This window comes from Chelonoidis abingdonii, chromosome 19, assembly GCF_003597395.2.
Source record: "Chelonoidis abingdonii isolate Lonesome George chromosome 19, CheloAbing_2.0, whole genome shotgun sequence".
In the NCBI taxonomy this organism is placed as follows: domain Eukaryota; kingdom Metazoa; phylum Chordata; order Testudines; family Testudinidae; genus Chelonoidis; species Chelonoidis abingdonii.
Window position 1 is genome coordinate 2,673,963 of NC_133787.1, and position 14,464 is coordinate 2,688,426.

The 14,464-nt window shown below is 54.3% G+C and overlaps 1 protein-coding gene across 6 annotated transcripts in view; it reads left to right on the forward strand.

Moving 5' to 3' along the window:
* Positions 1 to 14,464, forward strand: part of VAC14 (VAC14 component of PIKFYVE complex) — a 214,505-nt gene that overhangs the window by 157,219 nt on the left and 42,822 nt on the right. For 3 of the 6 annotated variants that reach the window (XR_004375754.2, XM_032795394.2, XM_032795395.2), the window contains one exon: positions 990 to 1,133. The exons of the other annotated variants lie outside the window; for them this stretch is intronic. Coding sequence is in view for 2 of the 3 variants with exons in the window: in XM_032795394.2 (XP_032651285.1) it covers positions 990 to 1,133 (144 nt within the window). In the remaining variant the exon portion in view is untranslated. The remainder of the gene's footprint in view (positions 1 to 989; positions 1,134 to 14,464) is intronic. 6 annotated transcript variants of the gene reach the window in all.

The window sequence follows — 14,464 nt, forward strand, 5'->3', positions numbered from 1 at the left end:
TGATCATCTGCCTTTGATCGAACACTTTTATTCTTAGTTAACCTGACACTGCAGAGTGTGAGGCATAAGCTGTTAGAAGCCCAAGGGCTTAAATATCAAGGCATTAAAATGCTGTCCAAGAGCTGCTTTAAAGAACAGAGGCACTGCCACGGTCCTGGATTTGATCACTGTCTGGCATCTAGTTTGATTTCTGTCCATTCTGGGAGGTCCACAATTACTTCCTGCTCCTGGGGCCCACCGGTGCCTCCTTAGCAAGGGCCCATTCATCCTGAGCACATTGCTCCTTTCGGGTGGGTCACACTGTTAACCTTCCCATGCCCCAACGGGGGTAGCACCCCTCTTCTGGATACTGTGCGGTGGGAGCTAGTGGTTCTTGTACTGCCCTCTCGCTGGGTCCTTCCTGGGGCAGGTCTGTCCTTGCTTCTCTTCCTGCTGCCCATTTGCCCCGTCCGTTCTTGCTCACTGTCTAATTCTTCTGTATATCTGCCTGTATGTAAGGGGGTAACAGTGCAGCGACATCAGTGGATCTGGCCCTCTGGAACCTGAGCATGCTCTGCTCAGCATGTGGCACCCGGCTTGGACTAGGCATCTCTGCTTATTTGGGGAAGTGTCTAATGGGAGGCTCTCTTTAAAATGCAGATCGGTGCATGTTCCCCAAGTGGGGTAGGGAATAGAGCGCTCTTCCCCCCCCCCCTCCCCAACGAGACCCCATTCTCTCTTCCTGGAACTTTAAACGTGCACCTAGAAATCTACTGTATTGAGCACTATGAATTTTTAAAGCGGGAGCTGACAGGGTTGCCATGGTTTCCTTTGCCCTAAGGAGTGCGCTTCTGAGGATTGATGGAAATAAATAAAATAAAATGGAGAATTACAATTTTCCTACTTTAGTGGGGTGGGAAAAATCCTCTCTCCAGCTTCAGAGCTCTCTTAACTTCTGACTTCCCTTCTCTCTCCTCCCCTTGGTGTCCTAATTCTATCCTTGCTCACAGAGCTGCTTCCTCTTCAAATTCCTATAGGACCACAGCTGGTGATCAAGGCATGGATGCAGCGTGTCCTGGAGGCTGGCTGCAGAGACGGGGTCGCTCGTCCATATGTCACGTGGTGGGTTGCACTGCTTGGGTGCGAAGCAACAGGTGTCCGCCTTGGCGAGGCTAATGCAGTGTGGGCTTCATACCATTAGAACAGCCACAACCCATCTTGCATGGACGAGTTAGGAGAAAATGGTGCAGGGGTCTGCCCCTTTCTCTGCTGCTGTGCAGAGTTGTGGGAAGGGTGGTGAAAGGCTGCTGGAGGCGAGGTGGGGAGGCCACAGGAAGGAATTTGCAAAGCAAGGTCCAGCCAAATGGAATTAGTGCAGGAAGCACAGGGTGGGGAGGAAGCAGGGAGGGGAGCAGCCCTCCTTGAGGTGTGGCATGAAGAACTCAGCTATGGAGATTGCTGCAGATATGCTGTGGGATAAGAGAGTGGGGGTCTGCTCTGAAAACAGGCCGACTGTGCTCGGGTCATGGTTGCCAGCTGTTACAGAAGGTGGGGAGGGTGGTTATTGAGAACAGAAAAGTGGAGGTTGGATGATGGAGCAAGAATGACAGCAACATACACTGGGTTCTTACTGTGCTGAGGTGTGTGGGCCAAAGTGCTGTGTATAAACGGGGAGCCGTGCAGTTCAGCAGCTCAAACCTGGTTCTGTGTCCTGGGCTTAGCTCTGCTATTTGTAACCTTGGACAAGATGCTGCTGCTTCGAGTGCTTGCTCGTGTCCGTTCCATTGTAGGGGTACGTGCTCGCCACATGCACCGGAAGTTTTTCCCTCGGTATCTGTAGGGGACCGGCTCTGGCGCCCTCTACAGTGACACGTGTATGTTGTGGTATAAGAGGCGCTGCCAGCTCCCTCTCTCCCTCGGTTCCTTCTTACTGTCCGTGTTGGTGCTGGAATGTCTTCTTGCTTTGGCAAGCTTACTCCTCTCAACTGTGCCTCGGTGTCAACTTTTTTTATATAGTTGTTAAAAACTTTGATAGTTCCCTTAGTGTAAACGTTAGTGATTGTTTGTTAGTCCCAAACAGGACTTAGCCTCAAGACAGGGCATGCCCCAGTCCCCAGCTTCAAACCTTGTGACTGTTGCAAGAGAACCATGCCGGTCAGTGATCCCCAGAGAAGCTGTCTGAAGTGCTCAGGGGAAACCCATGTTAGTGACAAGTGTCGCATCTGCAAGAGCTTTACACCAAAAGGGACCGGGACATTCGTCTCCGAGCACCCTTATGGAGTCGGCCCTCACACCGGCCTCAGACACACGAGTCCCCATCCCCAGTACTGGCGGAAAAGCAAAGAAAGGCCGGAGGGTGATATGCGCATCACCTTCATATTGGTGCGTGTAACAAAATTCCTGTGGTGGGACCCAGGGGTTCGGAGTGCAGGAGAGGGCTCAGGGCTGGGGTGTGGGGAGGTGCGGGCTGTGGGGTGGGGCTGGGGTTGAGGGGATTGGGGCTCAGGGCTGGGGCAGAGGGTTGTGTGCAGGGGGTGTGCAGGCTCCAGTGGGGCCAGAGATGAGGGGATTGGGGTATGGGAGGGGGCTTAGGGCTGGGGAAGAGGGTTGTCCGCAGGGGGTGTGCGGGCTCCAGCGGGGCCAGAGATGAGGGGATGGGGTATGGGAGGGGGCTCAGGGCTGGGGCAGAGGGTTGCGTGCAGGGGGGTGAGGGCTCTGGCGTGGGGCCGGGGAGGAGGGGGTTGGGGTATGGGAGGGAGCTCAGGGCAGGGGGTGAGGGCTCTGGGATGAGGCCAAGGAGTGGGGGTTTGGAGTGTGGGAGGGGGCTCAGGGCCGAGGCAGAAGGTTGGGTTCAGGGAGTGAGGGCTCTGAGGTGGGGCTGGGAATGAGGGGTTTGTGGTGCAGGTTCCCTCAGAGCTGCGGCAGGGAGAGAGGATGCCCCCCAGCCCTCTCTCGCTGCAGCTGCTCGGGGCCCGGTGAGAGGCACCTCTCCCCAGCCGCAGCAGCTCCAGTGGGCCTGGGCCAGCTTGCGGGAGGGGCTCCTCCTCGCCCACCTGCGTAGCCCTTAAGAGCCAGCTGCGTGGCTGCACAGCTTACAGGGAATGTAGCCATCGCCCTTGTACAGGTCCTCAGCGGAGATTCGCAGCCAGAGCTGACGAGATTGGGGTAGACAGGTGACCTTGGCACCATCCTGGTCACCCAGACAAGTCTCCCCCTCCTCGGGCTCTGACAGCGAGGAGGAGACCCTGCCCACAGGCCAGGGCCACCCATTGGGGACATTGGCATTCCCCACTGGGGCACCAGTAGTAGCATGGCCCCAAGGGCAGTGGCCAGCCCCTGGCCACTCTGGACCCCCTGGGGATTTCCCCATTCATCACAGTGGCAATAGGTCAGCGTCGGTGGCATCCAACAGACGATCAGCGACAGTCTCCCACCTGCCCCCTGACTTGGACGCAGAGTCAGACCAGTTTCCTTAGGGCCATCCAGCCTCAGCTCCCATAGCAGAAGTGGCAGAGTTGAGAGACCCACCTGTACCTCCCGCCATCGCCTCCTCTTCGCCTGATGAGGTAGTAGTGGGCCCCTCTCACTTGATTCCCCAGGACAATGCCAGGGCCCACTAGGAGCTCCTGAAGAGGGTTGCCTCAAACCTGAGGCTGGAAGCCAAGGAACTGGCAGAGCTCTCGGACTCTGATGTACTGAGTGCGGCAGCCCCCTCCAAAGTGGCATTGCTGGTGCACGAGGGAGTGGTGAAAATCACTAAGGCCCTGTGGCAGACACCCTTCTCCCTGCCCTCCATCTCCAAGTGGGCAGAAAGAAAATGGTACCTCCCTGTGAAGGAGTATGAGCATCTTTATACCCCCCCTGCGCCAAGCTGACTGGTTGTGTCGGTAGCCAATGAACCCGATAGACAGGACCAGCTGGGATCAATGCCCAAGAACATAGAGACTTGATCTCTTTTGGTAGAAAAATTTATTCTGCATCCAGCCTCCAGCTGAGAGTGGCCAACCATCAGGTGTTGCTTGGCCATTATGATTTTAATACGTGGCAGTCCATGTCCAAGTTCTCAGTTTGCTGCCAGAGGAACCCAGGAAGGAATTCCTGGCTAGCTATCCTAGATGAGGGAAGGGTGGTGGCCAGGGCACCCCTCCAAGCAGCCTCAGATGTGGCAGACTTTGTGCCCCGGACCATGGCTCCGGCCATTTTGATGAGGCAGGTGTCCTGGTTGCAGTCATCAGCCCTTTCCACAGAGGTTCAACAATTCATCCAGGACCTCCCGTTCAATGGCCTGGCGCTGTTTTCTGAGCAAACCGACAGTAAATTGCATGGCCTGAAAGACTTGGGCTACTTTGTGCTCCCTGGGCCTGTACACACTGGGGCCAGCAAGGAAGCGGTTTAAGCTGCTGCAGACCCACAGTTTCGGGAGCCAACCTCAGTTGAAGCCCTTCTGCAAGGAGGTCAAGGAGTATAAGCGCCGGCAAGGCCATCAGCTGGCATCCTCTGCTCACTCAAGCTCCACCTGTAACCAGCCTGATAGTAAACAGGCATTTGAAGGGTGTGCTCAAGGGCAACCTTCCAGACTGTGTCCTGGATCCTGCTCCCCTGTTGTTTTCCAACTGCCTGCCCCCCTTTCTCCCTCCCTAGGCCACTATAACATCGGACCGGGGAGTCCTCAGCATAGTAGCAAGGGGGTATATCCTCCTGTTTATTTCTGTCCCCACCTCCGTCCCTCTTCAGGGATCCTTCTCGCGAGTATCTGCTCACTCAGGAGGTACAAGGCCTTCTGCGGGTGGGAGGAAGTTCCACTGCATTTGAGGGAAAGGGTTTTACTCCTGCTATTTTTTTAATTCCAAAGGCCAGGGGGGGGCCTACACCCCATCCTTGACCTTCGGAACCTCTGAGTATCTCAAGAAGTTACGTTCTGCATGGTCTCCCTGTCCTCCATCATTCCTTCCCTGGATCCAGGAGACTGGTACGCTGGCCTCAATCTGAAAGACACTCACTTTCACACATCAATATTCCATGTTCACAGATAGTTCCTATGTTTCATAGTTGGGACCACCCACTACCAATTTGTGGTCCTCCTCTTTGGCCTAGCAACAGCTCCAAGAGTGCTTATAAAATGCATGTCAGTGGTGGTAGCCTACGTCAGGGTATCCGGATTTACCTGTACCTTGACGACTGGCTCATTGAGGACCGCTCCAGGTCCAGTACAACATCGAGATGCTGCAAGCCACATGTAGAGCTGTTGGTCTGCTGATAAACAAAAATCAGCGTTAATCCTGGTCCCACGGACAGAATTTATCGGAGCAGTACTCGACTCTGCCTGAGCCAGAGCATTTCTGCCAGAGGCCAGGTTCAGGGCAATGTCAGATCTCATTGTCAGCTTTACCACTCACCATGGCCCAGGTCTGTCTCAGATTATTGGGTCACATGGCAGCACGTACACATGTTGTCCACCAAGCAAGACTCAGGCTGTGCTCCCTCCAAACGTGGCTGGTGTCGGTCTGCTCTCCGGCCAGACATCGCCTAGACAAGGTCATCACGATCCCTCTGAGGGTAGCTACCTCTCTGCAATGGTCGACCCAACCCGATGTTGGTGTTGGAAGGAGTGGCATTCACGAGTCCACAAACCACAGTCTCCCTGATTTCCGATGCATCTGACCTCGGTTGGGGAGCACATCTTGGTACACTTTGGACTCCAGGGTCATGGTCTTAAGAGGAGCTTGCATTGCATATAAACGTCAGGGAGCTCAGGGACATCTGTCTAGCCTGGGATGTCTTTCTTCCACAGCTGTCCTGTCGGGTGGTGCAAGTGTTGACTGACAACACAGCCTCCATGTTCTATGTCAATGGGCAAGGGGGAGCGCGTTCGTTGGCTCTATGCCAGGAGGCCCTCCCCCTGTGGGACTTCTGCATTCAGCACATGATCCACCTGGAAGCCTCCCCAGTGTCTGGAACACGCTGACAGATCGCCTCAGCAGATCCTTCTCTCACCATGAGTGGTCACTCCACTTGGAGGTCATCCGAATGCTCTTCCAGAAGTGGGAGCTCCCCGTGTGGACCTGTTCACCACCAGACGGAACAGAAAGTGTCATCAGTTCTGTTCTCTCCAAGGCCTCGGCAGAGGCTCCCTTTCTGATACGTTTCTCCTGTCATGGTCAGGGGACCTGATGCACACCTTCCTGCCGATTCTGCTTATCAGCAAAGTCCTCTCATAGACTTTAAGGTCAGAAAGGACCATTATGATCATCTAGTCTGACCTCCTGCACAATGCAGGCCACAGAATCTCACCCCTCCACTTCTATAACAAACCTCTAACCTATGTCTGAGTTATTGAAGTCCTCAAATTGTGGTTTGAAGACCTCAAGCTGCAGAGAATCCTCCAGCAAGTGACCCATGCCCCATGCTGCAGAGGAAGGCGAAAAACCTCCAGGGCCTCTGCCAATCTGCCCTGGAGGAAAATTCCTTCCTGACCCCAAATATGGCGATCAGTTAAACCCTGAGCATGTGGGCAGGACTCACCAGCCAGCACCCAGGAAAGAATTCTCTGTAGTAACTCTGATCCCATCTCATCTAACATCCCATCACAGACCACTGGGCATACTTACCTGCTGATAATCAAAGATCAATTACCAAATTAATTGCCAAAATTAGGCTATCCCATCATACCATCTCCTCCATAAACTTATCAAGCATAGTCTTAAAGCCAGATATGTCTTTTGCCCCCACTACTCCCCTTGGAAGTAAAATCAAGAGGGACAAGGTGTGAGTCGTCATGATCACCCCGGCATGGCCTCGCTAGCATTGGTTCGGCACGCTCACGGACCTGGCCGTGGCAGCTCTGTGGCCACTTCCCAACCCCCCAGACGTACTCTCGCAGGATCACGGTCGGCTCCTGTACCCGAACCTCACCTCACCTCTCTCCACCTCACAGCTTGAGTGCTGTGTGGCTGAACCCGGAGGAACAGGCCTGTTCTAGGCATGCACAGCAGGTTCTCCTGGAGAGCAGAAAGCCCTCCACCACAGCGACTTACCTGGCAAAGTGGAAGCGCTTCTTCTGCTGGGCATCAGAGTTTAACATCTCCCTGACCCTGTGGTCTCTGCAGTCCATCCTGGATTACCTGCTTCACTTAAAGCACCAGGACCTCACCATCTCTTCAGTCAAGGTGCACTTGGCAGCCATATCAACCTTCCATCCTCACATGAAGGGTAAATAGATATTCTCGCATGAGATGTTGATCAGGTTCCTGAAGGGCCTTTCCTCCAATCCGGGGGAATGGGACCTCACCCTAGTCCTCTCCTAGCTCATGGGCCCCCTCTTTGAGTCCATGGCTTCTTGCTTCCTTTCCACCTGTTGTGGACGGTTGCATTCTTTGTAGCATTTACTTCTGAAATTAAAGCCATCACTTCGGAGCCTCTATGCGCAGCATTCTACAAAGATAAGGTCCAGCTGTGGCCCCATCTGGCTTTCCTGCCTAAGGTGGTGTCACACTTCCATGTCAACCAGGACATCTTCCTCCTGGTGCTCTGGCAAGCCTCACTCGACTAATGAGGAGAGGAGGCTGCACACTCTGGATGTCCAGTGCACCCTGGCGGTCTACCTGCAGTGCACCAAGCCCTTCCGTGGGTCAACCCAACTCTTCATCGCGACAGCAGACAGAATGAAGGGCCTTCCGGTGTCCTCTCAGAGGATTTTGAATTGGATCATCACCTCCATCCGTACTTGTTATGAGTTGGTGCAGGCTGCGCCCCCACCGACAATGAAGTCTCGCTCAAAGAGGGCTCAAGCGCCTTCGGCTGCCTTCCTAATGCACATCCCTATCCAGGACATCTGCAGGGCCGCGACATGTCCTCGGTACACGTTCACAACGCACTACGCCATCTCCCAGCAAGCCAGAAATGACATTGGATTGGCAGAGCTGTGTTGCAATTGACGCGTCCATGAACACCTACCAGCCTCCAGTGGTACTGCTTGGGAGTCACTTACAATGGAATGGACATGAGCAAGCACTCGAAGAAGAAGAAAAGACAGTTACCTTTTTCTGTACCGGGTGTGCTTTGGGATGTGTTGCTGATGTCCATTCCATGACCCGCCCTCCTTCCCTGCTGTCGGAGTTTCCAGCAAGAATGACCTGAGGGTGGGAGGAGCCGGCAGCACCCCTTATTCCATGGCATACGTGCGCCACTCCAGAGGGCACTGGAGCCAGTCCCCTACGGATACCACTGATGGAAAAACTTCTGCACCGGTGCATGTGGCGAGCGCGCACACCTACAATGGAATGGACATGAGGACCACCTCTCGAAGAACACCAGTTTTGGAAAGGTAACTGTCTTTTCACCTTTGTGCCTTATTTAGCCCATCTAGAACATGTTCGGGAGGGTGAGCGTCACCCACAAAGTGCCTTTCGTTGGTCGGTATGGGGAATTATTACATCCTGATCCTACTGTTCTCTGTTTCAGTTGTTTAAAGAGGAAGCAGAAATAATGGTGTCTGCGCCATTGCCTAAGTCTGTATCCTGCACAATAGACCAAATTCCTGGAGAGCTAACTGGTACTTAGTAAAGAGTCACTTGATTTATTTAGCAAGTGGCTACGGCAGGGGAAGATGCTTAAGTGGAATTTGCTGCCAGTGTGATGATATTTTATTGTTGTTGCTGTCTATTAGTCGTGGTGCATTTGCAATAAAATGCAGAAGCGAGTCTTACTTAAGAGTGAAAATCGCCTTTATTAAATAATGCAAAGGAATGTTACTAGGTGTGGGGGCAGCCATTCCTTTCCACGGTACTTGGAGAGGTCAGCAGATTCCACTCCATCACCAGGAGGAGGCATTTCTGCCTTCAGCTGAAATGGATTTGGTGTGTCTCTAAATCCCAGTTCCCATCCAACAGCTGTGCGCTGAGAACGGGGCTTGCCCATGTGTCTCAGAAAGCTCACCACCGTGCACATGCTGGATCTGCCAGGGAGAGCTGATTTTTCGAGTGAGACACAGGCATAAATTCCCTCTGGACCAGGGAAGGGGGCAGATTTTAATGTTAAAATGGTGTGAATTTGGATTACTGAGACCAAATCCAGCGAAAGAGAAGGGTAGTGGGGAGGCAGCAGTTTTGGGGATTGTTTTGGATCCCATTTGCCATCGGCCACGTGTTCTGTTCTCTTCCTGTCTTGCAAATGTACAAAGGTTTTCTAAGCCGTCTCCTTCTGTGGGAACTGGTCCTGTGACTTGGGAGCTGCCACCTAGACCCTCCAGTCTTCCCAAGGCCTCGCCAGAGTTACCGGACAGCCACTGTGGCAGTTCTGCACAGTTAAACACATCTCCTCAGGCATGGTCCTTCGACCAGCCATGGGGGAGGCCTGGGGACGGAGCAGTGAAAGGGGGAGCGGGAGGCAAAGGGAGCCCTGACCACTCGCAGTAGCAATATTTAGATTAACCCCATTTCCAAGAGAGACCTTCACAGAGCTGCAGCAGCCGAGGCAGCTGGGACGAAACGCAGGTTCTGGCCTTACTTGGAGGTGTCTCTGTCTCTGTCTGTCTCGGTGGAGAGCTGGGAGAGATCCCAAAAAGCTACTCTACGGGAATCCCTGCACGAAACCCACCACCCTTCGAAGGGGCCAGGCCGGCCTGAAGGAGCTGTAGCTGTGTGTCGGCCTGGCTTGTGGTGTGGGGGAGGGGGATTTTTGGTTGTGCAGCTGCTCAGCAGTGGAATAATGCACAATGCATAAAGGTGCAGGAAGTCTTCCCCTTACACACAGTCCCCCATGGCCCCCGGGCTTAATGGCTAGGCCTTGCCCCATTGCCCCGGGCTAAGCCTGCTCGCCGTGTGTGTGCAATCCCATTCCCTCCATTGTTAAGGAACTCACCAGCTGGGTGCTGTATTTAATGGCAACACAGTGTCGAACCATCTCTCTACTCACTCCATCTCCAAGTGCAGCTTCCTGGCCCTGAGCCTCTTGTCTTCCCGTCCCTTTTCCTTTCCGATAGAGCTTTTCCTGAACTGTCATCAGCCTGTGTTCTGTCCCCCACGTCCACCACACTGTTCTCCTTCCCCTGCGCTGAATTCTCTGCTCTTCCCCGGCATTTCTAACCTCTGTTCTGTCTCTGCCTCCCACCATCTGCCCATGCCTCAGACTTCACGAGACCCGACTGTGCCATGTAAACCCCAGCTCACCTGGGCAGTGGTGGTGAATGTTTTACTGGGCTTGACTGGCAGGCAGTTGGGGGGGAACTCAGAGCTGTGGGGTTTGCTATCTTGGCCAAAATGTTTGGGATTTTTAAAAAGAGAAGCCTAACGTTAGGCTCCTCAGGCCATACTACTGCAACTCCCCCTGTTGCCATGGAGAGCAGTGGCAGATGGGGTGCTGTGTGATTCTGGCCTGACTCTGGATTGAGGAGCCTTCGGGTACGTCTACGCTACCCACCAGATCGGCAGGTAGTGATCAATCTGTTGGGGATTGATTTATCCCATGTAGTGTGGACGCGATAAATCGATCCCTGATCGCTCTCCCGTCAACTGCTGAACTCCAGCTTGGCGAGAGGCAGAAGCAAAGTCGACGGGGGAGCAGCAGCCATCGATCCTGCGCCATGAGGAAGCAAAGTAAATGATTCTAAGTCGATCTAAGATGCGTCGACTTCAGCTTCGCTAGTCTCGTAGCTGAAGTTGCGCCTCTTAGATCGATATTTCTCCTCCCCCATCCCACCCAGTTTTGACCAGGCCTTAGATTAAGGAAAATTAAGTTGTTCCTGGTTCTGAATCGCCGTCCTGTGGTCACAGTATATCTGGGTGTTACACTGGAGCAGAGACATCAGTCAGGCTGCACTCCCATAAGCCTCTGGGATAAGTTGTCTGTGCTGCACTGTTAACCTGGGTTAGCCTCGCTTATGTGCAAACAGCTGTTACTGTGCCCAGCACAGCCAGATGTTTTGTAAGGAGGGAGCCCAAGGGGCATGCATGTGATGGGGTCCCCTGGAGTTGCCAATTTTGGTTGGACGTATTCCTGGAGTTTTCATCACATGATGTCTTTTATTAAAGATTAATCTTTAATTCCTGGAGACTCCAGGGCAATCCTGGATGGTTGGCAACCCTAGTCCCCTCCCCCCATCCACACACACTGCTGTGACCTCTCTCCCTCCCACTGGAGAAACTGGGACTGGCTTGGACCTATTTCCCCCTCCCACCTCTTTTCCCCCGCCCCTCCCACAGGAAATGAGTCTGGCGAGGACCTCTCCCTGTTCCCTCTTCCCCACCTCCCTTGTCTTTGGCCAAGGGGAGCCTGTGCCCTTGCTGTGCCCTCGCTGTGTCTGGGGCCATATCCCAGGGCTGAGGCACTCATGGTTCTTTCCCAGTCAGTCCCTGGGGGGGATTGTGGGAAGGTGCCTTAGAGCCTGTCAGCTCTCGAGTGATTTAGCCTGTGTCCTCAGTGCAGAGTGGATGGGTTCCAGCCCAAGTTGAAGTGGAGCCTGGGTTTAATCACACCCCAGGCAGGTCAGCTAGCTCAGGCTTTGAAGAGACTCCAAATCTGTGTTGACCTAGGGGGGTTAGGCTAAAGCCCAGCTAAAAGCCTGGGATAACTGCCGTGGAGACGTGCCCGGAGATGCACCACTCTGCTGAGAGTTCCCCAGAATGGTCTTCAGGAGGGTCTGTGCGCAAACCCCAGCCTCAGTAGTGCTCCTTCCCCACTCCGGGAACGCCCAGTCTAATGGCCGTGGCTTGCCGATGTAGCGAGGAGTCCTGAGGAAGGACGTTGAATGTGAGTTTCAGATTTGACTCATAGGTGTATCCGTCAGAGGAGGATCAGGTGAGAGCACCCAAGAGAAGAGAATGTTCTGAGCTGCCGGTCCCGCAGGGGCAGTGCATCACCCCAGTAGAGCAGCTGTTGCAGCCAGATAGTTTAATTAGCCCCAAACAGACGTGTCCCCTAACCTCCCCCCGCTCCGCTCCCTCTGTCTGCCCCCACTCCCCTGCACAGCTCACTTTCAGTCCAGCTCCCACTGGAGGAGATGACTTCTGTGTTGGCAGCATCTGCTGAACCGTGGCTCTGTCTCGCTTGGTGGTGTTGGCGTGCACCTCGCTGCTAGCAGGGGCTACGCTGTGGGGGAGGAGGGGGTGGCATAGACTTGGGAGGCGCATGTCAGGGAATGCGAGACAGGAGCCTTACAATGAGGGAAGGAGGGTGTATTGCACACAGCAGCCGCAGTGCTGGCCCTTCTGATTGGTTCCGCCTGATAGCCAGCTGCTGCATTGTTATCTGTCTTGGGCGGCTGCCAGCATGTTTGCCTTGTAAAATCATAACCACTGCAGCTGCTTTTCTCCCTGCTGCACAGTGGTTCCAGCATCCTCACAGGGATGGGCTGGGGGAGGGGAGAAGAAACCATTTGCCCTCTCGAGCGCCAGGTCCAGAACAGCAGCGAGGAGCTAGACAATGTCAGTCAGCACAAACTCCTTACCTGCTGGGCTCCAAACTTCCTGGCCACTGCTCTGTGCTCTCCTGGGGCCCCTTACTCCTGCCAGCGCAGCGCTTGGCTCTTCGGCTGCTCCCCTGGACTCGGGGCTGCTGGGCCGCTGCCTGCAGCAGGGGTCTTCAGGCTAGTCTGGAGATGTGCTCCCTTGGAGCAGTGTCCCTACACTTGCTTCCTTGTCAGGCTGCGAAGCCTAGAGTCAACCCTGTGTGCTGTTCTTTCAGCCAGTCCTTCCCCCCTGCTGGAGGGGTTTCCTGCATCCTATTGAATTCCACCTGCCATCTCCAACACAGACAATCCCCCATCCCCTAATTACTGGGCAAGGTTGGGGTGGCATTTCCAGGTGGGTTCTGCTTGCAAAGTGAAGAACAACCCTCCAGTGAGCGACTTTCAGCCCCTCTCGCCCCCCTGGGAACTGATTCATGGTAATCAGTCAACAGCTGGCTGGGAGGACACCCACCCTTTCTCTGTGCCCTGGGCTCTGCAGGTGGCCGCAGAATCCTGTGTGCTGGAGGGAGCTCCCATCTGGGTTCCAGGGCCATTTTGTGAGAGGGGAGAAGTAGGTGTCCTACTGTGAGCTGCCCTTCCCATGGAGGGCTGGCTGCCCTGTTCAGCCCTGGCCTGCCGTGCGAGCTGCACCTCAGCGTGTCCCCCGCGCTCCTCAGACACATCCAGGCAAAAGGTGCTGAGCTCACAGCAGGCAAGTGCTTGCAGCATTACTCACCCAGAAGTGCTGGTGCCACCCCCTCTTCCTTGCTCTGCATAAAAGGAGGAATAACCCTTTTAATGGAAGGAGTTAATTTGTAATAACCTGAGGCCTGCCTTTCGCTGCTGCTGTTGCGTGCCTGTGAGCTCTGCATAACGCACACAGCTGCTCCGTAACAAGGATGCAGCTTGAGGAGCCTTTTACAGGCTGGCTGCACACTGGAAATGGAGCAATTTTCCTCTTCCCCTCTCTCCCAAGAATCCAGTGTGAGTATGGCTGGCCCTTCTCTGTGAGGAGAGACCTTCCCAGTTGCAGTCTTCAGTGGGAGTTCTCGAGCTCCAAGTGTGTCCCCAGTATGCGGCAATGTCTCCTTCCCCTCCATGCAGGCCGTTTCCTTGAGATCTACCTGCTGCTTGTCTGGCGTTCTCCTCGTTGCCATCATCAATTGGTACAACGGTTCCAAGCGAACACTCCCTTTCCCAGTGTTCCCAGGACCAACCCTCTACAACTCAGCAGGAGCTGCAGTGTGTCGCTGACACATCCTCTCAGCCAAGTATTCGCATGATGGGGGGGCAAGCATTGTGTCATCGCGTTCAGGGAGCTGAGTCGTGAGGCACGGAGCGTGTATCTGGAATTTCCAGTTTCCTGGGCTCAAATGCAGTGTTTGTCAGCAGTGGATTGTAGCTCTGCAGTTGAAGTGCAGAGGCCTGTTTGTATTGCTGTGGGAAGGGTTCTGGTTGGCTTTGACAGTAGTGATCTCCCAGTGCCGGAGAAGTAGGGTGAGGCTTGCGCTGACCCCAAGGGCAAGAATACATCAGGGGGGCTGTCTGTGATTCACGGGGAGCGTTGTCACTCCAGGAAAGGGATAAGAGGCTGCAGGGAAATGAGAGAGACCTTCAATCCTCTCATCAAAGGGCCTGGATTTTCTCATTTCAACGCAGGTGAATCAATCAGTGCAGAACAAAGGAGGTTGATCTGCAGCGAGAGAATTTTAATAAAGGATTGAAATAAAATCTGTTCAGGCCCATTTTGCTCCTGCCAGCACTTGTTTTTTCTTGTGACGTTGGTAGAACGCACATGCAAACTGAATCGTCCCTGGAAATTGGCATGAGGGAGACTAGCGCACATGCATAGCCAGGAATCTCTGAGAGCGGCCCTGCTGGGTTGCTTGTTGATCTGGTGTATGGTAAGCGCTGTAGCGTTGATGTTTGGCTGACTAAAGCTTAGCGTAGAATGCAGGCCCACTGACAGAAATTCCGAGGGCTGGGGCCATCCCTAGGGGGTAGGGTCTGGGGCGGAAGAGACGAACCTGTCACTTCCGGGAC